The sequence below is a fragment of the Trichosurus vulpecula genome, chromosome 2, assembly GCF_011100635.1.
Source record: "Trichosurus vulpecula isolate mTriVul1 chromosome 2, mTriVul1.pri, whole genome shotgun sequence".
Lineage (NCBI taxonomy): Eukaryota > Metazoa > Chordata > Mammalia > Diprotodontia > Phalangeridae > Trichosurus > Trichosurus vulpecula.
The window spans coordinates 258,321,950-258,346,590 of NC_050574.1; the positions used below are offsets into that span (position 1 = coordinate 258,321,950).

Consider the following 24,641-nt stretch of genomic DNA (forward strand, 5'->3'; position numbering starts at 1 on the left):
TGTTAGGACAGAGGTGAGAACAGGTAGTGGGTTTAAGAAAGACTGGGTGAGGGTGAAATATAAGCTATTTGTTCCTTCAACAAGCATTTACCAAGTGCTGGACATGCAAAAGACAAAAAATTAAATTATCCCTTCCCTCAAAGAGCTTAAAAATTGGTAAAAATTGACAAGAAAGCTAGTGTATTAGAGGGAAAAAAAGGATGGACTCAGTATCAAATGGAATGAACCTCAAAAAAATGTTTTTCTGAGTGAATAATGAGCAATGTTAACCATAACTGTTCTGTAGCTAAAATACCTTTACTTGCTAACATACATTTAATCTTAATGCTAAATCTATTATTCCAGCCTAATTTATAATTACATAAAATTGATTAGTTTACCTCCTAAATTAGTCTATCATTTTGATTAGAAACAAACATAGGTTTGCCATTTCTTGAAAATAAAAACTATTATGTAACTGAATTAACAAAGGCGAATGAAATGAATATATTTAAGTGGTTCCTACATGTCTGGCATTGTGTTAAGCACTCTGGATGCAAATAAAGAAAACACCACCCCTGCTTTCAAGGAGCTCAGATTCTAATTTGGGGAAGACAACACACTTAGTATGGTTCAACATTATTAGCCTACATGTGGCCAGATCCCTCAAGCACAAAAGGGCCAGTGGACCGGGCGTGTAGGATCTCCCATTCTCCTTGCCCAAATCCTCCTATGTGAACACTGACTTATAACCCCTATTCCTGTAGGAGGAACAGAGGAAACCTCACCTGGTTTAAGGTTGACCTTCATATGTCAGCCACCAAGTCCAAGTTTTGTTTGTTTCGAACTGTCATCACTCTGTCAGTTACTTTCCCTCTTTCCCAAGGCTTGTAGACCTCCAGTGTCCTGGCTGCCATGGTAGATATAACCATTCACAACATTTAACAAGCAAATTGTCACCAGCTATAATTTTACCTAGAAGATGAACTACTGAGCCCTCCCATTGGTCCTGCTACTGAAACTAAAGCTCTTCAGGCCCTTCCATTCAACATGCTGTTGAGCAATCCTAAGTTAAGTCAGAGGAACTTAAATACATCAAGTTGATTAAGAACCCTTTTGGAATTAGAGGCTACACTTGAATATTTATCATTTAACTGTGTCTGTGTTCCTCCTCATGACTGGAGTCCCCTTTTTCTCCTTTAGTATGAAACCCCAAACCCCATAACAGCTGTAGGTCATCTACAATTGATTGGTTGCCTGGGGATTTTGTGTGACCTCATTTCCTCAGATTAGGCAAAAGTGGGATGGTAGTGAGGTGGAAAACAAAAATTTTTGTATACTAAGTCACTTTACAGACTATCAATAAACCAGGGAGTTAGATCAATAATTATGAGACTTGTCTGTACACTTGTAACTCATACACCAAAGGGTAGCTATCATTTGTCTCAAATTTAAACAATTTCTGTGGTAAGGAGGGTTTAGTTTTTTTATAATCAGTTCTACTGATTTGCCAAGAAGTGGTAAAATAAACCCTTCTGCAGAGGTGGGAGGAATTAAGATCATCACCCAGATGACAAAAGCACACTTTCAAAATATGTCTGAGACCGCTTTGAAATAAAGACAATTGTAGGTACAAAAAAGGATGCCATTTAATTTACAATCAAAAGGCTCATTAAGTACATAGAATGAACAGTGCTCTAATAGACTTGATCACATGTCATTCTATCCTTAAAAACTTAAATTATCTAACAAAAGTTACCACAGGACAGTTGGATCTATACTTGAATTATATACAATATTTTACAGTAAGTTAAAGCACTCTAAAAGATTCTTATAAAATTAGACATTTACATTAATCCAGAGTTTTCAAACTTTGTTTTTATACTTTGAAATAAAAGTACAATTGTTTACACAATTCAAAAAATATCCATTACTAGGTGTTGGCTTCATATGGAAATCCAATTGCTAAACTGAAGATAGAGTAAGAAATGTAAACAATTTTAGATATCAAAACAGATAAATGTTCTTTGGGGACAGTACGCTATTCCATATTTGTTTGTATGTATATGTATAAAGTGCTTTGCTTTTATGTTTTATACTTGCTGTAACTTTACAGTGGAAAGTTAAGTCAAAGAGACCATAGATAATAAAATCTGAATTTTCTACTTTTAAGGTATTCTTTAACTCCTTGCACTCCATATTCAGAAAGTAAATTTCATTTTGCAAAATTATTATAATTTAGAATTAAATTTTAGAGCAGTTGAACAATTACTGATATTTATTCCTGTTAAGGTGACCTTCATTTTAACTTGGTGAAAATGCCCTCTCTTTTCCATTTTTAATGCGTTGTTATTTGACCCTTTGGGAAAATGGAAATAAGATTTATAGGAGTTACTGTGACTGAAAAATGAAAGAGTAATTATACATTAAGTTTCAATGATTCCCTAATTCAGCCTTGCTTGTTCTGAGTGAAAAAAACTTAATTTTTTTTAAAATTACCAATGTATCCTTGAGGGACATGAAAAAAATTCAATGTAGTAAATATATTTTTAACCTTTTTGCAACCTTTTCTGTATCATTTCAGTTTTGCCTTTTTAATTTTAAAATGTTAGTAAAATTTCAGACAATAATTTTATAACTTACTCCTGAATTGCTTTTATCCATTTTTAAGCTACAACTATATTGACCTTTATTTTGTGAAGTGAAGTTAGCAAACTAAAAATTTATTATTCTAGCCAACTAAAATAATGGGAAAAACCCCTGTAAATCCTTGAAATATTCTTTTACTGTGGTTTGATAAAATATTATTTATACTATTTCATTATATTTTCTCTTACTTGCTTTTAAAGCAATTTAAGATGAAACCTTATTTTAAACACTTCAGGTAAGAAACTTGAAAAGTTTAACATCTTGGAATAAAATCAGAAATTTTTAATGATTATACATTTCAAAATAATACCCTCATTCACAGGATTCAACTTAATCTGAAACAATAAAATGAGTCAGAAAATTGTTTAAGGTGCTGCTTATTTTGCCCATTAGTGGAAATCCTTACATTCATTTTTATAGACACAACTGGAATTTTACATGGTTTACAAGTCTTACTGTCTTTTCACAGTAAACCTTAATTAATTTTAGGAGACGAAGTAAATAATTGAAATAGACTTTTAAAGGCTTAACTTAAAATTTGATATACAGTATACCCTATAGCTAAGGGGAAAAGCAGAGACTGGCTGAATGTAAGCTTCTTCCAGAAAAAAATGATAAGAAAGCACTAAAAATATTTAGTGCTTATAATATTACAACATTTTACATTTCTTGCTTATTTCCTTTATCGATGTGGACCAAGATTTCTGGACACGTGAGCATGTATTTTATCATAGAAAATGGATACACATAACCACTTCCCAATACTCCAGTGAAAGTTATTTGACACTTGAGTGCACTAACTTAATACTGATGGCAAATCAATGGAAACGATTATTGTAAAACCATAATCCTTCGCTTTTATAGGAAGGGAAGATGCCCATTTTAGCTTTTAGAATTTCTAGTCTGTTGTTTAAAACCTATTTCTTTATATATGTACATGATATATGAGAAAAATTCTTTTGGCACCTGAGTTGAATAAAATAGATTCACACGTCTTTAAAGAACCTAGAGTTATCATGAATCAAGAGTTGTGTAAATGATTATATATTCAAAACTTACACACATATATTCAACACACAACTTCTCCTTTAAAAAACTCTTGACAACATTAAGTAAATTCAATATTAAGGCCAAAGGACCCATCCCTCTTTGCTGTTAGTAATAATGGTGACGTCTGAAAGCTATTACTGAGACATTTGGAGATTTAGACTTCTGGGGAGGTAACTAGAGATGTCCTTTACCATTTTTAGCCAAAGCTGGCTTCTTTTTTATGGTGTAAGAAGGTCAACAGGTCACGAAATCTCCAATTACCTTTCCTTATGCTGTCCTACTGGGATGTCAAAACACCTGCTAATGAAGGCCACTCTTTTTGTAGACTTTAAGGCTTGGCTAGAGAGAAGAGTATCTCCCATCCTTGTTTGGATCTTTTTTAGAGGACACCAAGGACACCAGGTGACAATCTCTGGCCTAAGTCCCAAAAAAAGTGATGCATTGTAGTCTTCAGTTAGTACATAGGCCACCATAGGACCTCATGGAATTTGTTTCATACTGAAGCTCACCACTCACTGTGAGCTGTGTGTGTACAAAAGATGTATTAATGAGCTTGTTCCCAACACTGTTTAAATGCCTCTGAGCTTGGCTCTTTACTGGACTCTAGGCATTCACACTTTAGTGAGACTGTGCTCTAATAGTTTCTCCTCAGACTTACTTGGTTTTAGATTCTTAGCTTTAGTATTCTGCATCCTAAATTCTGTTACTTACTTCCATAGCTAAATTTGGCCATATACTCTTCTTCCTTCAATAGATACGGCTGCTTAACAATGGGGAATACTCTATTTTCTAAGGTATCTTCAATGAGCAACAGTCAGAAGGCTTTGCCAGCTGTTCTGTAACCATCTTCCAAACTGTATTTGATTGGGTATATTTTGGGGGTGAGGAAAGGCCTATTAAGACTATAAAACCCAAGTTCGAAAACACTTTCCTGAGTGTTAAACCACAGAGGAAACTCGTATTATTTCTTTTTACCAAGAAAAATATCACATTCTTTGTTAAGATGTATGCAAAGCCAGGAAACTAAAGGCTGAGTGCTTTTCTTGGTGGCAAGATGGCTCCTGGGTGTTAAGTGGAAAGTGAGTAAACGGAACGGCTTAATTTTGATGTTGTTGTTCGAAATGAATTCAATTAATAGAAAGATAACACAACATTTACCCTAGGGGAAAACAAAAGACTAACTTTCAACTTATTTATTCTTCTGCATTTATGTCCTCACCAAAAAATTACCAAAAGTACTTAGCTGGTACTGTATAGCAACTCTTTGGCAAACCTAGTGAAATTTAGCTTAGTTTTTCTTATTTACAGAATACAGAGCTAAAAATATTCAGAACTATTCATTTCTGAAGTAATGTCTGAAATGTGCAAATATAGTAATTGAATTTTCTTCTCTGGCGAGTTCTGTGGTTCCAGGACAGGGAGCAAGATCTCTCATTATGAACCAATACTTTAACACAAATACATTTCCTTCAATCCTTCCCCAAATCAAAAGTGCACGTTCAGTATAAGCACATTATACATGAAGCTACAAAACATAATATCTCATAGGCAACACTGCAGTGGATTTTAATTCAGTTCAAATGATGAAGAGAAAGTTGCTAGCACAACAAATCTGGAACAAGTTCCTGGGGATTATGCAAGGAATCATCAAAACGAAATCGTTTGGAAACCGTACTAATGTCCTCAGGAATATTCTCCTTATCTTCTCGGTTGCCACAGGTTCCATTACAGGTAGATTTAATGGTTTTGTCTTCTGAGTTTCTGACCGTGTGCTCTTGAGTTTGAGAAGAACAGGAAGTTTCTTCAGGATGAAACAAATCTACAAAGTCCCGTTGCTGGAGCCAAGGATGAGAGAGGCAGTCTTCTGCTGTTGGTCTGTCCCTGGGAATGAAAGGAAGAAGGCTCATGGAGGTCTCCTATTACACAGAAAATGCTCAGTTCTCTGGACTTTTGCTTTGAAACAACAAGGCCTAATCCAGAAAGACAGGCTGAAAGAACTAGCCCTAATCTCTCAATAAGAATGCTTGGTTCTAGTCGTGGGTCTACATTCAGCACATTGGGAAGCATACAGCTTTTCTTTGTCATGGCCTTCCTACGTTCAAAACAGAAATACCATCTACTATGCTTCTTAATAGGCTCGGTGATTAAGATCAGAAAGGGGAAAATTTCTGAGCTCTTCTGGTATGAAAGAAACTAATTATGATACTACGCAAAGATATCATGATTAACATCATATAGCCAAACTCCAACTGTAGTTAGACAGACTGAATTTATAAGAAGTCCAGTTAGAGAATTTTCTTAACACTCCCACACAATTACTATATCAAACTTTTCATTCAAGCGCATTGCATCTAATTACTCTGTCATAATTTAGAAAGATTAATTTTTAGCTCACTCTTAATTTTTTAATGTAAGATGTATGTATGTGTATGTGTGAGAGGCAGCATGGCTTGATGGAGAGACTTTGACTCAGAAATACTTGGATTCAAAATGTCTCTCACATAACCCCTGTGAACCTCAGGCAACTCTATGAGACTATAATATGTAGATGAACTGTGATCTGTGTTGGTGGAGGGAGTTCTCACACCATAAGTTCCCAAACCACTGAAATTGAAGGTCCTAGATGTACTACAGTATAATATGTATGTATACAATATATATGTTTATATGTGTGAATACTTATCAAATGTCAAAAATAATAAAATTTTTTTAAAGATATTTGGGTTAAAAATTTTATTTCTTCAGTCTAACTAGCAACTTATCTGAATTAATGAGAATATGCACATATATCCTCTACTGATCAAATAGCATATTTGTTGATAGTCATTGATTATATTACTTACTCTGGGTTTTTTACTAAAAGACACTGAATAAAGTCTTTGGCCAGCTGTGAGACTGATGAAAACATTTCTTCAGAATAATCCACATTGACTTGAGAAATATTGAGGTATGTTTCTTGATTGTCTTCTCCCACAAATGGAGATGCATGCATTAATAACATGTATGCAATTATGCCAACATTCCTGAAAAAGAATCAGAAAAGAAAAAGTTCCTCAGCTAGGAAAGTTAGAAGAGGAAAAAGTTTGGGGGAAGATGGGTTCAATTTTTAACATGTTGAGTTTAAGGTGGAATTGAGTAGGCGTTCTGCCTGGATATAATGTATGTTCCATATTTATGATTTAAGTTTGCTGTTAGAAAATAATAAAATGATGAAAATTGTATAATATTGGGAAATGTTTTTAGTGCTTAACATGGGGCTATTTGAGCCAAGTAATAAGTAGAATAGCTTTAAAACTCTCATGGAGCAAATGACTTTCCAACATCAAGTGCAGCTAATCACGATTAGTTTTGACACTTCTCAACAGAAACCCAAACAATTCCCCTTCCGCCCTAAATTATGTAATCCACATTAGAAAACTTGCAATTAAAAAGGTTATGACAGAAAAATATGAAGATAACTAACAAAACTTACCACATGTCTGTTGCTGTGGTAATAGGATCATAGTTCAACACTTCTGGGGCTGAAAAGTAAAAGTTAAGTTATATACCACATTTAAATTATTTTTATTTAAGTAGCTTTTTATATTTGTTTTTGATTTTGGAAAGACTGGGAACTCATGAGATTATCTGGTTAACACATTTAGTGCAATGTCAAGCACGTGATTGGCTGATTGTTAAAAATATTTGTCAATGAATAATTGTTCAAAGAGGTCCAAAGCACACCAATACTTTTAGAATGGCTTTTGGTTGAGTAGTAAAATTTCACTAGTCTAGCTAGAGAGTCAGTCTGAACGAAAATGGTAAATTCCATACAATTTTTCACATTTGTTTTCACACAAATAATTTCAGCACAATATTCCTTAATTCCAATAGGTTCCTTTTGTCACTATCACTTTAGCACCCCTTTTCCGTACAGTATTGTACGCTTTCAAGCAATGGCCAAAGGGAAAAGAAGACACTTCTGTTGAAGCTGCTAGAAAACGCTGGTCCACTAGCCCTACTGCCCTTTTCAAAACAGCTGCCTCCCTTCCACTCAGCTGGGGCTTTTCCCCAGCTACTCTTCAGAGAGATTAGGTGGATTTGACCAGCCTTTGGAAGACCACCTTTCAAAACCTGAAGGAGCTTAAGGTAAGCCACTTGCTGCAGTTGGACTCTACTTTTTACCTGTTACTAATTTTGTCTCCACTTTCAGACCCCAGCACTTTTTGGCTGCCGATAGCTTCAGACCTAGCTTCAGACACCTGGTGCTGAATTCTTCCTTTCTGCTAGATGGCCCCCCGCTTGGGGTCTCTTCTCCCTCAGAGACTCTCAATGAGCTTTCTTTCCGCTAACCACCTCGATATCAATTAGATGAATTCTTGATCGGTTGCTGGCCAGGTGGCTCATGGTGCTGACTCATGGTACAAAACCTCAGTCAGCATCAAGGAAGACTCATGGATCCCACCAAAAATATGCTGAGAAATATATACTGAACATAGATGCCCCAAATGATTCTCTCTACACCGCTAATGATCTTTCTTTTTAAAAAAATTTAATTTGACTACAGAAAGTAAAAGGAAAATTCTTACCTAGGTATTCAGGAGTTCCCATTATTTCTCTCAGTTCACACGCATTTCCTATCTTCCGAGACATCCCAAAATCTACAATTTTTATGTCTCCAAGTGGAGAAATGCTGCTTAATAAGATATTCTGAGGCTGCACAAAAGAAAATACAAAGATTATTAATGTACTATGAAATAGCTTATTCTTTGTTAAAACTACAACACTAATTTCAGTCAAGAAATAAATCAAATTTGAATTCATTCAGTTACAATTATTTTAGAATCACTGAAATGTGAGGCAAAAATGGAAATACTATATCTACATACCTAAATTTATAATTCATAGTTAAAGTGCAGGTTTCATTACAAATACTTTTTATAAAGGAAAATTACAACACTAAATCTTCCAGATTAAAATCATTTGTAGGTTTTGTTTTTGTTTGTGACTAGACCTGTAATTTCAGGTGGGGAACTATTGTAGATGGCTCAGTGGATAGTGCTAGGCCTGGAATCAGGAAGACCTAACTTCAAACCTGGCCTCGGACACTTACTAGCTGTGTGACCCTGGGCAAGTCACTTAATCTCTGCTTGCCTTAAACCAATGGAGAAGGAAATGGCAAACCGCTTCAGTATCTTTGCCAAAAAAATCTTATGGACAGCATTGGTGTGCTATGACCTACTGGGTCGTGAAGAGTTGGACATGACTGAACAACAACAAAACTTCCACTACCAAGGCAGGTCAAATCAGCACCTGCTCTGAAACTGTTTTTAGAGAACTGATTGCCTGGGGGACTATGAGGTTACTCAAGGTGACAGAACCAGTGAGCGCTAGGGATAGTATTTTACCCCAGAGGCCTTCTGAGGCTCCTGTCTTATGCCATGCTGCTTCTTTTATGTTCTCTTTTTGAAGTTCATAATTACATAATTCATGATCTTCAATGTTTTACAGACATAAAAATATCACACTACTTAAAGGTCAAAGTTGATCACAACTATTTTAATTGCAAGCTTTCTAATGTAGATTTCAAAACTCAAGGTGGAAAGAAGACTGTTTGGGTGTCTGTTGGGAAGTTGTCCGCTGAGCCAAAACAAAATGTAACACATTTTTAAACATAAAAGAACCATACTATGGAAAAATAAATGTCGATTACATAGAGCCTTTTTCTGATGGTTCAGGGTCATCATGAGGAACAGCAATTATTTCACTATCCTATACTTTGCCTTCCTCAGGGGCTATAAAGGCACCTAAGTCTATGTCTTTCTGTGCTGAATCATCCAGATGCAAAGCGCTAATCTTTTTTTTTTAGTGGCTGCTTTTTATAATTTTTCTATCTTCTTCCTGCTGGTCTTCAGGATATCTAGCTCTATTAGCTCATCATCCCCTTAATTTGTTGTATCTAATCTGTTGTGATAACCACTATCTTTCTTCAGACCAACCCTTCCCGCCTTATCTTAAAGTAACACTTTTCACATACTCCAGTCCAGCCTGACCACTCAGTTTTACTCCCTGAATACTCTCAGCACGTTGCTTCAGAATCTTTGTTCATACCATGTATGTACCTCTTAGCCCCAATCCCTACTTATTGAAATGGTACCTATCCTTTCAGGTCCAGCCCCAAACTGCTTATTCTAAAAGCCTTCTAATGGTCCTACCGCCAGAAGTAGTATCTTTCTTCTGAAATAGCAGTTTCTTGTTTATCCATCTTGTTATTATAAACATTTTTTGTACACATCCCAGAAAAGCCTCATTATGATCTCCTAAGATGCCTGATTATGGCATGGGTTCTGGAAGCCTGTGTCAGGAGTTCACAATCTCACATGTCCTAGCAAGTTGGAAAGGCATCAAGTAGAGGCCCCTCAGACTATATCTTTGTCATCTAAGGAGCAGCCTACCTAAATTTAGAGAGGCTCATCACCAGGACAGCCACAGGCAAGAATGGATTTTTTTAGCTATGACTCAACAAGACTGTCTACCAAAAGGAGTTATAATATTCATAGTAGTGCTAGACTTGGTGTCAGGAGGACCTGAATTCAAATCCTTCTGTAGATGCTTAAAAGCTGTGTGACTCTGGGCAATTCAATTAACATTTCTCAGCCAGAGATAACAGCACATACCTCAAAGGGTTGTAAGGACAAAATGATATAATATAGGTAATGTGCTATATAAATGTTAGCTATTGTTATTATCATCTTTACTAGTAGACGGAAACCCACACTGGCAAAATCAAAGATCCTAGGTACTATATGGTACTGTTATGCATTGTCCTTTTCTCAATTAGATGAAAGGGCTCTTTAAGGGCACATACTGTTTCTTAATTATTTCCTTTACCACTTAGAAGGTCGTTTCAGTTGTGTCTGACTCTTTGTGACCCCATTTAGGGTTTTCTTGGAAAACATACCAGAATAGTTTACCATTTCCTTCTCCAGCTCATTTTACAGATGAGGAAACTGAGGCAAAGTGAATTGCACAGGGTCACAAAGCCAGGAAGCGTCTGAGGTCACATTTGAACTCAGGTCTTCCTGCCTCCAGGCCCTGTACTCAATCCACTGTGGCCACTGTTGCACATAGGATCTATTTAATTCTTTCTTGAATTTATTGCTCTGAGATGGGCAACTACATAATCAAGTTGGTTTGATTTATGTCTAAAGAACAATTAGATTCTGAGAGAAGATATCCTTTTCTGAGAAAATTGAATGAACTGAATTTCTGAATTTTGTAACTTTCGTTTTTCATGTTTACAGGACGTTTCTGCTCATTTCCTTGCTTTCAATTATGTTCTAGATAACTGAGGTAAACGGCTAAATGACTTCTGGACAAGTAGAGTATCACTGTACTCTAGCCTCCATTAACTTGGAAGTATGTGATAATGTCCCACGGGCTGAGGTTGTACTATGAAGAACAGATTTGTTTGGCAAATTAAGTTTATCAAATATTTTAGAGGAATTTTTCAACCAACTTCAAATTTTTAAAGGAATTTAGACTATATGCTGAGAATTGCAGATATTTACTCATCACATCAGAAGGGAACACACCTTTACTTAAAACGCTGTTAGCAGTTAGTTAAGAAAAAATTAAGACTTTTCACTAATTCATGAATTCACTAATCCATGAATTAACACAAATCTGTGGGATTTCAATGTTCTTATAGGAAGGAGTATAACATATAATGATATTTTTTATAATCTTATGGTTAAATTGAGGGTCTCATATGAACATACAAATAGGCTTATGCAATATATAAGTCAAAAAGCATACTGAAATTGTAGGATGCCAACATATTCTTTGACCTTGCTAACTGAGAACTAGACAGGAAAAGAAATACTGCATGTAACAAGTCACATGTAATATTACCTTCAAATCAAGGTGCACAATATTGTTTTGATGTAGATAAGAAACTCCTTCCAATATTTGTCTAATAAGTTTGATGATATCATTTTCAGAGACTATTTCAACTAGGTCAGGTAAACATAAGTTGAAAATTTCTCCACCTGCAGCACTGAAAGAAAATTCAAATAATATCAGATTGAACATTTTTACACTAATTTATCTGAGATAATATTTCTGGAATGCAACTTTTACTTGAACAATTAATTTCTATTTTAAGTTTAAAAAAATAATCTGTTTAGCCACTAAGTTCATTTAATAAGATGAAAAGAAATGCATAAATTTAATGAGAAAGAACAAGAATGCTTATTTTGGAAATTATTTATATAAATTTGGGGTTTAGAAGTCAATGCTTTTCTGATTGTCATATTAGCCTGCCTCTTCCTTGTAAATTAAGTACCATTAAGAAAAGCTGAACACCAGTTAACAATCAATGCATTATTTTTGTTTCTTTTTCACTAGATGACTCAAAGTATGCTTATGTAATTTCCAAAATTTAAGATAACTTTACCTACAATGTGTTGGTAGCCTCCTTATATTAACGTGGTTATGCAGATCATGGAAACAAAGTAAAGAGAAAGACTATTTACTCATTTAAAAAATCAAATTAAAAAAACCTTTATGGTCTATAGGACAAATTGCAACAGCAAATCAACCATACTACAAGCAATTATTTTTAGTTAATTTGATTGCTAAAGATAGCAGAATCAGGTAATTAAGTCTCTAAATTAAAATTCTGATCCAAAATTCATCTGTATTGATAAACATCTGGCAAATTCATATACAAAGTTCAAATAATTAGCCAATATTCTGATGCACCATAAAGTCTTAAACAAAAAGTCCTAGGAAGGGTTTTAAAATAATTTTCACTTGTAATCACAATAGACTTAATAAACTTAAAGAGTATTTACCCTTAGCAAAGGAGGGAAAAAAATACTTTCTCCAAGGCTTCACATACATTAATTCAATATAATCACAATTCAAATAATATAAATGTTAATTCTGGATCTTCTCACTAACCTAGAACTTTAACATATATGTGTGTGTGTGTGTGTATATATATACATACATATATATATATATATATAGACATAGATATATACACACACATATCAATAAGCTTCCCAGAATCCTTGGGCTTCTGAAATGGCTCTTACTTAGAGAAATAATTTCTCTTTTACCCAAAAGAAGTCTTAGCGGTGAAGTACAAGAGTATCAGAGTGCCTAGCGGCAATGATAAAGACCAAAGGATTTATGACCAACATACTGTAATAAGCTGGCAAACCCTACAAAAGGAAAAGAATACTTGTTTCCTAGTTGGTAACACCTATAAAAGGCTAAAAGTTTTCAGAATAGGGAGGCAGGTTAAAAGTTCTGGGAAGCAGAAGATACAGAGAAAACCAGAGACAAGAGAATAAGAATAATGGTGCTTGGGTATGGTAACTAGCATATGCTCTGACAATGGAAAAGAAAAGAATCAAGAACAAAAAGAGAAGACAGAAAAGTTCTATGCCCTGTGGAGGTGGGACTCAAAAACAAAACCCCTGTACCTCAGAAGTTACTAAGGGCATCAGTGTAACTGGTTGGCAGCATATTGACTAGTAAGATTCATCAGTATTTACTATAGAAAGTAGTATTGTAGCACAGTGATATCACCCTTTACAGCTACACTTACAATACAGCATAATAATTTTTAAAAGACAAAGTATGTAGTATGTTTTATAAAGATTGTCAGAAAAAAAGTAAAAATAATAAGGTTCCAGCACCAAGAAGTTCTAGCTATCACAACGACTAGAATTTTCACTATAAACCACTGAACACATTTCTTAACAGAAAACATTAATAAGCAAAATAGTAGTTTATTCAAGTAGTTCTAAAAGCCTTAATTAAATGGAGAGAAAATTAAAAAAAAACAACAACAACAAACCTAAATCCCTTTCATTTAATAAGGCTGTCAGGATGGGACAGCTTTTTGCTTTGAAATCCTTTCTTGTTCTGAATTATCTTATAGGACTTAGGAAGGCAGTTGAACCTTTACAATTAAAGAGCTATAGGGGAAATGTCACAAAAATCTATTGTCCTATCTCTGAATTCCAACAAGATAAAATGGCAATTTTCTAAAGGTGCTTAAATGTTCCACTAATTTTTTCATTATACATGGCAAGAAAGCAGGCTTGACTATTTCCATTTATCCAAAGCCTGGCATGAATCGTAGGCAAAACAATCCCTTAATCACCTTTGAATGTCTTTGAATAACCTTCAAGAACTGCACAATTCTGTTCAAATTCAATGACAGCGTGGGTGCCAAAGAGACCTGTCTTAGAGAGTAATTTCACAAATCAAAATTAAAGCTTTTAATGATGGTTTTGTCCACGAGGAGTACTTCTTAAAATCATTTTACCAGATGGTGAACCAATATTTTAACCCCATTTTACAGATATAGAGACGGTGGCATACGGGGACATTAAGTATGAACTAAGGAGACAATACCCAGGTGCTCTATGCCCATATCATATGACTTCTGAAAGTAGAGCAGCTAAAAATAAGTCACTTCTCATGATCTAGTGCGTTGTACATTAGATCACATTGACTTATTATATTAATAGTCTAAGGTCCCTTTACTTCTTTCACCTGAAAAGGCTGACACAGAGGTACTATAATGTGAAAAATGATTTAAAATTAAAAGCAGCAGTTCATGGAAAAAAAGAACAGGTAAAAAAAACAAGGATTAAGTTGAAGATTTCATTTGACAGATTGTGTTACTAAGAAATAGTATAATCCCTTTTAAGTTCATAATGCATTCAGTAGGCCCTGTAAAATAAGAAATGTGTATGATCATCAGTTTAGAGCTGGATGCAACCTTAGACATTTCTAGCCTCATTTCCTCATGATACAGATAAGGTCCAAGGACTGGGGTGGGGGTGGGGGTGGAGGTGGTCAGTTGACTTCTGATGGTAACATAGGAGTTAAGGAGCACAGTTGGGAACTGAATCTAGGTTCTCTGAATACCCAAATCCACACTTTTTCCAACATGCCACACTGCCTCTAGTATTGTTAGTCTCTTCTAATTGTAATTTTAATGAAAATTTCACAGTGGCTAGAAGTCAATTTTTAAAAATGTTATTTTCTTTAGAAGTTCCTTCTGAGCCCTTGAAAGCCATGCCAACAAAACATGAGCAGGCCCTACTTGGCTGGAAATGCACCAAGTGCAAGTCTCATAATCGACCTATGCCACTTAGGAAAAGCAGTCTAGGTAAGTCAGAAAGAAGTCACCAGGTGACCCTTTTTTTGGCTGCAACAACTCATGGAACCACCAATTAAGATGTGAAGACATTGTGTTCTGCCTAAGTGGGCTGATTTCTCATACTAATGAAATTATGAAACTTTAAAAAGATTTAAGAATTTAACCTAATTAGCAATTTTCAGGCTGGAAGTTACATAATCTGGGCTCTCACTGAAGCAAGGCAATCCTTTTATACCTTCCCAAGCAATTCACCGTGCAACTCACTACAGTGATTTTCACAAGCCTTTCATGCCTCCTGGGGCTCCTCTTCTCCTCCCTCTATCAGCTGAAACGCTTGACTTTTACTTCACTGAAAAAACTGAGGCCATTTACCAACAGCTTCCTTTTCTCCTCTCCTCTTATCTCACATCACTCAGATGCCCTCTGCCACTATCTCCTCCTTCACCTATCTGACATGAAGAGATGGCCTTTCTCACTGTCAAGGTAAAATATGTGTGAACTCTTGATCCTTCTCCATCCTATGTCTCTAGGAGACTGACTCCTCTATCATGCCCCCATCTCTCCCATTATTCTTCAGTCTTTCAGTCTCTACTGGCTTTGTCCCTGCTGCCTATAAACACATTCATGTGTCCTCCATCCCTGAAAAAATCCTCACTTGATCTGACCATTCCAGATAGCTATTAACTTATATTTCTCCTGCCTTTCATGGATAAACTCCTTGAGAAAAAAGTCTACAAGTGGAGTTCCCACTTCAAGTCTCTGCAATCTGGTTTCCAACCAAATCATTCAACTGAAACTTGTCTCTCCAAAGTAACCAATGGTTTCTTAATTGCCAAATCTAATGGCCTCTTCTCAATCCTCATTTTTTACCTTTCTTCAGTCTTTGCTATTGTCAAGCATCCTCCTCTTGATACTCTCTCTGCTCTAGGTTTTTCATGACATATTCTCTCCTGGTTCTTCTCCTAGCTGAATAATCCTTCGTCTCCTTTGCTGTTTGTTGGTTCTTCTGGATCTGTCCTTGGACATCCTTTCTTCTTCATCTATATTATTTCACTTGATGATCTCATTAGCTACCACAGATTCATTTATTGTCTCTATACAGATGATTCTCAGATCTATTTACTCAGCCCTAATCTCTCTCCTGACCTCCAGTCCTACACCTTCAACTGCCTATAGGATATCTTAAAACAGACATTCCATAGAAATCATAAACTCAACATGTCCAAAGTTGAATGCATTATCTTTCCTTCTAAGCCCTCTTCTCTAAGTTTCTATGACCATCAAGGGTACCACCATCCTCTCAGGCATCCAGACTAGCAATCTCAGTGTTCTCCTTGAGTCCTCATTCACACTCACTCCATGTATTGAATCTGCTGTTAGGTGTGGTTGATTGTACCTTCAGATCTCTTTGCAGACATGCTTAACAACATCTCATATACATTCCCCTCTGCCCTGTGACACAGCCAGCACCTGCTACAGTTCTTCACTACCTCATACTTGTAATATCACAACAGCCTGCTAGTTGGTTTCCCTGTCTCAAGCCTCTCTCTCTGAAGTCTGTCCTCCACTTTGCTGCCAAACTGATCTTCCTGAAAGCACAGGACTCTTACCACACCATCCTCAATAAACTCTAGTGCACTGGCCTTCTTGCTGATCCTTGAACACAACGCTCCATCTCCTCACTTCCACGTCATCCTCCTCCAAATGGTATTTTTGTTATCAATACTGGTGACAAAATCAAAGGTCCATTCATTTAATAGTGTACTATAGTCAAAATTTCAAAAGAAGTATTGGTTTTTTGTATAACTAAACTATATGTATTTTATGGAACAATAAGAACTAAATTCACATTTTAAGGGTCACATCAAGTTTAAATTAAAAGAACACAATGGTTATTATATGAAAAAAAACCTTCATAAAAATCTTGGCAGATATCATGGGAAGGGAAATGCAACATTTTCTTTTTGAATGAACAAAGACTGGGTAAGGTATTTTTAGGGCAGGCAGATATTATATAGTATATACTGGATATATTACTTTGTGTATGGACACTATCAACTTATTTTTAGTTTTAAAGATGAGCTAATGTTACCTTGCAACCCAATGATTATGCTCTGCTGGCATGACTTTCAAGAAATCAGTAGGAACTACATTAGATAAAATGTTTTATTCTATACCAAGAATGTTGTGGTATTGTTGTTGCTTAATGCACTGCAACTCCAGCTATATGTAAATGTTAATATTCATAAATTAATAGATTAGTAGGAAGAGGGAAAATCTCTTTTTCAAATTGTGATTCAACTTGAGGTATGATTTTGGGATTTCAAAGCTATTGTCCTTGCACTGAGTTCCTGCAAGTCACTGGAAAATAAGCTTCTTTGGCTTGTACTATTACTTCTTCTGCTACTGCTTATGAGAAGTATAAAACTTTTAGAGTACCGTCAGAGCCATATCCTAACCTGTTAAAAGGTATCTGTACAGAATGCTAAATGGAATTTATAATTAGACTAAAATATGCTCAAGATATATTTTTTGGAGGTAGGGCAGGAAAGGTGGGAGAAAGAGAAAATAAATGCTTGTTAATTGAAAAAAAATTAACGAAAAAAGAAAAAGAGAATCTCCATAATATATGGAACTTGACCACTGCTAAAACAAGTATGTCACAAAGATTTCTTCCCACATTGCTCAAATTCAATCACAAGAACTGAAACGTATAAAGTACTTTAAAGTTTACAATGGGCTTTTCCAACAGTCTTGTGAGGTAAGTTGTCTAATTACTATTATCCTCCTTTTACAGATGAAACTGAGGCTTAGGGAATTTAAGGGTCTTGTTTGTGGTCCTATTTAGAAAATGTCAGAGTTTCTCATTCTCAAGTTTGTCGCTCTTCCATTCTGGTGCCAATCCAACAATACTGAGTTTCTTTTATACACTTTTAGTTAGTTCTTATTATTGATTGATAAAGCTAAAAAAAGTGATTTTCTTAAGGTCAATGGAAGGTCTAGAATAGGGATGTTTGTTTTTAAATTGACCATGACTGATGTTTTCAATGGGTCGGTCAGACCTAATTAACATAGCAACAAAACAACAACAAAAAGCCCTGTCCATCTCTTGTCTACAACAAGAATTTAGATTTTCTGACTCGGTGTAGTACCAATTTAGATTTGAAGATCTTTTTCACCCATTAATAGGCCATGTGACCTGCTTATGTCCCAGGAAGTCACATGTGGTAGGAGGAGCGTGCTGACAGGAAAAGGAAGTTATATCACAGGAAATGCAGAGAGAGAGAGAGAGGGAGAGGGAGAGAGAGGGCGAGAGAGAGAGAGAGAGAGAGAGAGAGAGAGAGAGAGAGAGAGCACGCGCAGTTTTGACTGCTAATGGCCACCCTTGTGATAGTTAGAACTGAACAGGCTGACTTAGCTGTACTCTCAGTTTGTTTTTGGGAAGACCCCAGCAGGGGGTCAGAGAGATTTGGGGATGGAGAGGCTCCATGTTGTGATATTGTGTATTGAATGTTTTACTACTCTCATAGATTGGATAAATGGCTTGTGGGATATGGTTCTCTGGTGTCTAAACAAATGGTTTACTTCTTCTACCTTCTACGTGGAGAGTCTCGTATACTTTGTGATACAGAACCACACAGGCATTTTAACAATTATCACCTACATGGCTATTATTGCCTTACTGATACACTCGGGTTCAGAGATAGTTCTAATGAATTGTTTCAAATATGAAATTAAATGTTAATTTTTTAAAAAAATTAAATATCAAATTTAGGCAAATATAAGTAACTTGGTAAGGCAAAGAGAAGAAATGATTTCAAAGGAAAGGAAAGTTTTATATTTCTCAAACCGCATAAAAAGATTAAAGAAATAGGAGGAAATTTTAGCTGGTAGTTATTAAGTAGTCATGTGATTGGGTGCTTTCCTTTTTATGTAAAGAAAGTAATTCCCCAACACAGAGGACAAAGTATTTGTTAATAAGATAATCAACAAAGAATTCTTAGGATGGAACATAAATTAGCAACTAACTAAAATCATTACACGTATTAATATAAGATTGTTCTGAAAATATTTGTTTCCTTGCTCTTGATGAATCAAAAAATAAACCCTGCTGATCAGTTACTAATTGATAAAACTGATAAAAATTGATAAAATTGATAAAATGCATACTTACTACTCTAACACCAAAATGATTTCATTTGAAGTTTCATAGACTTCATGGAGATTAATCACACGGGAACTGGACTCTGTTAATTCAAGCACAGCGATTTCATGTAGGATCTCTGCTCGACAATCCTGACCTCTTCTTCTCTTCTTTAGAAATTTAGCAGCATATTCTTGGTCGGTGGATTTTGAAATACATTGTCTCACCACAGCAAATTTTCCTCTGAAAACGAGAGGGGAAAATCAACTATAGTTTTTAAATCAAAGAGCCAGATACAGAGTAACTCCTCTGAGACCATCAAACCTTTCAAATATCCATATGGCTCTGGTATTTGCCATATCTTGGTTTCCAAACTAAGACTACATTTTTATCTTGTTAAATAAACTGTGTGTTCGTTACATCAAGGAAACTACATAAGTTCGTCAAACCTAGCTTTAGAAAATGGGCAATAACATGAAACAAAATGATTTTCTTGCCTAAGAGACTGAGATGATTCATTGCTTTAAGATGGATATTAAAAGTTGGTCTCCAAAATTGTAATAGATAAAAGTAAATTATGATTCTAAAGAACAATGGATAAAACAAGACTGAAAATCAGTGGCGAACCTGTGTGACAGAGAAATAAAAATGTTACTCTGTCAGGCAGATTGATTTTAAAGTTTAGTCAGGTATATTTGCAGCTCATGTATAGTAGTAGTATTACTCCTTTATACTATTACCAAGTATACATGTGGTGGAAGCCACTGACGAAAAAAAATTACTCTGACAGCAAGGAGGTGGAGTATTTTAAAGTCCTGCTTTACAGCTATTTAAATTTTCCTAAGTATTAGCATTTATAAAAGTAATTTATTGCCCACACATATTAAGTTATTTGTATTCAAGGCTAAGGAGATAAATCTTTTGTGGCATTTTTCATTCAAATATTTTAAATGCCTTAGATACGCAAAAAGTAAACATCAAGATTTCCATAAACACATAAAACTATCTGTCTCATTCTCATTTCTGTTCTAGTCATCAGAAAACAATTCCTCCCAGTAATATAGTTCCTAAAAAAAAAATGCGGCTTTCTTGATCTTAGCAAATCTTACTTCAGTAAAAAGCAAAAAACTGTGTTTAAAGCAAAAATTACAATTTGAAGGTGTTTTTTTTTAAAATCTAGAAAATAGGCAAAAAACAAACAGTCCCTGCCCTCAAGGTCTCAACAATCCAACGGGTGAAACAAGCTAATGAATATGTACAATCAAGCTATATACATGATAAATAGGAAATAATTAAGAAGATGCTAAAATTAAGAGGGCTTGGGAAAGGCTTCCTTCCTGTAGACAATGAGATTTTAGTTGAAACTTGGAAAAATGCAAGGGGAAATCAAAGTGACATATAAACAGAAGATATAAAAAAAAAAAAAAAACCCTGTCTTAACAAAAGAATCACATTCTCATGCATATGATACATAATGGCTAGCCAAGGTAATAAAGATCCTAAAACTGAAAATATCCTTTAGAAAAAGTAATAATTTGTAATAACAACGATGACCTTAAGGCTGCATTGTAATGTCATGAATTACCAGGAAGGAAAAAACCTAAGATTAATATTCTTGAAAACTAAATATTAGTGATAATGATGATGATGATTATTATTATTATTATGATAATACAGCTGACACTATATAGTACTTACAATGTGCCGGACACAGTACCAAGTGCTTTACAGTTATCATTTGATCCTCACAATAACCCTGGAAGATAGCTACTATTATTATTCCCATTTTACAGATTAGGAGACCAAGGCAAACAGAGGTGGAGTGACTTGCCCAGGGTCACACAGCTAATAAGTGTCTGAGGATAGAGCTGAACTCAGGTCTTCCTGGCTCCAAGCCTGGTGCTCTATCCACTGTACTGCTGCCTGAAGCAAATCGTAATTGGGCCAAGATTTTCATAGTATTCAATTAAACAAATATTTGTTGAAGACCAACTATGTGCAAGGTACCTGGGTGGGTACTGGGTAATTAAAATCATTAACCAAAAATAAGACCTTCCCTCAAAACGTTCAAATTTTTATTTGTAGATATTTACAGTTGCATTTTATGATATTTTTTAAAAGGCAGTATGGTGAAGTAGCTAGAGAGCCTGTCTTGGAATCAGGAAGACTTTAGTTCAAGTCCCATCTCAGACAAATAGGGCTATTTGACCCTAAGCAAGTTTCTTAAACTCTCCTTCAATCTATCTCTATAGACTATAAAGACTAAAGACTATAAACTGCCAAGCTGCATCAGCATAAAGAGTTAGTTTCCTTACTGGGAGTGTCCCATACCATGAAATCACAGGTCTAGTCCCATCTGTATTTTATAAATCAGAAGCCTGACACCAAAGTTAAATTTTCATTTACATGCTATTAAATTATGTTATTTAAATTGCTTTTGGCAAAATGCCAGGTAATCTATTGCCAGGTAATTCATTTTTCTTCAACTCTGACATGTTAGTCAGATTTTAAAAGTGTCAAATGGCACCCTGATCCTAAAATAAGTAATTCTATAATTTAATCGCAAAATGGTGGAATAAGTGAAATGAATTACACATCTTAACTTGGCATCTAAAAGTCTTTTCTTAACAATAATTCTCAACTCAGGTACTCAGCAACTAAACTGGCTTGCAGTTAGTCTACTGCTTTCTACAATACACAATAAAATCTGAAAGACAAAAAAAAAAACCCACAAAGGAAGTTGACATTTATTTCTGAATCTGCCTCGCCCTTCCAACCACAAGAAGTTCTATGAAAACTTGCTTCACTTAACAAAAAAAAAAATTAAACTTTGCCCAACATATTCTAAAAAACAGGAACAACTCAAGTTTCTTGAGAATATTTAAAACTTTACAAGTAACTTCTCTATGTTTTCCTTCTGTTTACTTAAGTTATTTTTTTTTCTGAAATACTTTATGGGAATGAAAAACAGCTGAATGGAAAGCTTTATCATGCATCACTCATTAAATCTGTATGTGGCTGCACTTTAAAATGTGAAAAAACACTAACTGCAACAAAATCCCAATTTCTATTTCCCAGGCCCATATGTCAATTGAATTTGGTAAACAAATTCAAAAAATATTTTAAAAGCTCATGAAAGGAGAAGTGTCAGCAGTTTCAATTCATCAGTGTTTAAAAAAAAATCAGTATTCATTTCATGAATTATTACCCTATCCTAACCAAATGATATGGTTTTTCTTTTTGTGGGAGGGGAGAATGAATTAATACAATGGAGAGGTTAATCACTTTCCATCTCTTTACTGAACAGGTACCTCAGAAATATATAAGTATATTTAAACTACACATTTATCTTAAACCAATGATTTTTCATTTCTAATGGTGCCTCATTTGTGAAAACAAAAACCAAACAAAAACATCTTGAAATGGTTCCACTATACATTATCTAAGATATTATCTATACATGCTCTAAATCTCTCAAATTTATATTTGCCAAAATGTTCTCAAATTCCTAATCCTTCCCCCTGTGCTTTGATACTATCCCTTTATTCCAACATTTACCCTCCACTTCTTTCTTCTATATTTTCCATCTCTTACAGGTCTCCCCAGTGCTGAAAAACAAAGCTGTCCCTCCAACCTTCTACCCTTTCATGCCAGCAGTTCATTTATGACATGTCAATGCCAAGGCTACTCTTAATCCAATGCAGAAATTTCCTCACCATCCATTTGCTCATCAGCTCCTTGTGATTTTGCTTCTAAACCTACAGCTCTACTGAAACTGCTCTCTGACAATGAGTCCTAATCTCATCTCCAAATCTCATGACCTTTCCTTAATCTGAGAACCATCCATCTTCCTTATATTGTATCTCTGTAGCATCTGCCACTGCTAACTAGGCTCTCCTTGATATGATCTTCTCTCATCTTCCCTGATAGATTGTTCCTAGCTCCTTTCCTATCATCAGTCTCATTCACAGTCAGAGATCATTAGAGATGAAGGAAGCTTAGAGATCACTGAGTTTAACCTTGACATTTTACAGATGAGGGAAACTCATCTAAAAGGTCTGTAAGGACCTGAGCATTAAGTGCTCTACCCAAGGGCAGGTAACTGGAGGCTGAGCCAGGACCAGAATCCAGGCAGCCAAGATTAATAAATGATCTTTTCCTTCTAGGTCTCCTTTACTGGCTCCTCTTCTCTACCCATTAAGGTTTATTTCCCTGAGCATTTATCCTCTTGTCTTCGTCTAAGCTCTCTCCCTAGTAAACTTTATTCGTGCCAGTAGCTTTAATGTTTACCTCTATATGAATGATTCTCAAATTTAATCTTCAGCTCTGAATTCTCTGCAAAGCTCCAGACCCATCTTCATAGATTTACAAATACCTGCTAGATATCTCCACCTTAATGTTCTACCAGCACATCAAATTCAACATGTCCCCAAACTGAACTATCACTTGTTAAACATTTATGGATATACTCCTGATGATAATTCCTCTAACCTCATTTCATGTATTCAATTAGCTGTCAAAGATCCATTGACTCTATCCTGCAATATTATTTTCCTCCTTTCTATTTTTACGATTTATGACTCAAATCACTCAAATCACATCTGCCAATATTTTCAGTACTCTATGATCAAGGACAGTTAGCTGCTTTCTTACCTTCTTCCTTCTTATTTTGGGTTCAACTTCTTATTAGTTATTTTATTCAGCTATTTTCAGGCCAAAGATAATTTTCCTTAATGAGCAAACAGAAGCAAAGAAGAGCTAAGCAGTTCTGTTTTCTAGTTATCATTTGCTATCATCATCATCATCCTTACCATAAGCTGAAGGCTTTTCCTTTCTGTGATCTTCCTTCTTTATCCATTACAATTAACAAAAAAAAGCAAAAAAAAAAATCCCAAAACAAACCCTCACACAAGTAGAAGAACATAATTCTTTCTGTTCAACTAGATACAATGAACTACGTCTATTTCCTGAGATATCAGGTAAACAGTCCCCCTTACATGCTGCTGTCTGTACATTTTTATGACTGAAAGATGCATAATTTCATTTTGGGATCCATAGCATAGGTTCCTACAGGAGTCCCTCCAGAGGCATTATTACACAGGTAGACAAATAGATATGGCCATAACCTTAATAATTAAGAATACAGTTATCCTTTCCACATCGTGGGGGTTAGGAGGGCAGTGGCCACTGAGATCTGGGAAATCCTTGGAAAATTTTTTGGCCCTCCCTTCATACCAGAAACGAAGTCTGAATTATCATGATATTAAAAGTTAAACATGCTGATATTATATAATACTATATATATATTTATGCATTTATAAATTTCTAAACTTTTTCTGTGTCATCTGTGAGCCTTTGCATCTCATCTGTGGCTTCTGCAAAACTCCCCCAGAATTCCCATTTAATTTCTTATGCCGACCTGCGATATATTGAAACTGTAATGGGGAAAGTCATGATGTAGAAGGGATAATTATATTCCTCATAGCATGTCAGGAAAACAAATTCTGTAATTTACTACTACAATTAATGTCCACAAGTGTTCTAAAAGGAATTCCTTTTAAAAAGGAAGGAAAAAAATGAAAAAGAGCATAACTATAGAAATAATAGTTTTTAAAAAAACCAATCCCATGCCATCACTTTAATTGAAAG

The 24,641-nt window shown here is 35.2% G+C and overlaps 1 protein-coding gene across 1 annotated transcript in view; it reads right to left on the minus strand.

Moving 5' to 3' along the window:
* Positions 1–1,610: 1,610 nt before the first annotated feature.
* STK17B (serine/threonine kinase 17b) overlaps positions 1,611–24,641 on the minus strand; it is a 37,388-nt gene continuing 14,357 nt past the window's right edge. Inside the window, exons 3-8 of the mRNA XM_036746692.1 lie at positions 19,023–19,235; positions 11,572–11,716; positions 8,247–8,373; positions 7,151–7,199; positions 6,522–6,701; positions 1,611–5,559 (exon numbers count right to left, since the gene is read on the minus strand). Coding sequence (XP_036602587.1) covers positions 5,277–5,559; positions 6,522–6,701; positions 7,151–7,199; positions 8,247–8,373; positions 11,572–11,716; positions 19,023–19,235 — 997 coding nt within the window. The 3' untranslated portion in view covers positions 1,611–5,276. The remainder of the gene's footprint in view (positions 5,560–6,521; positions 6,702–7,150; positions 7,200–8,246; positions 8,374–11,571; positions 11,717–19,022; positions 19,236–24,641) is intronic.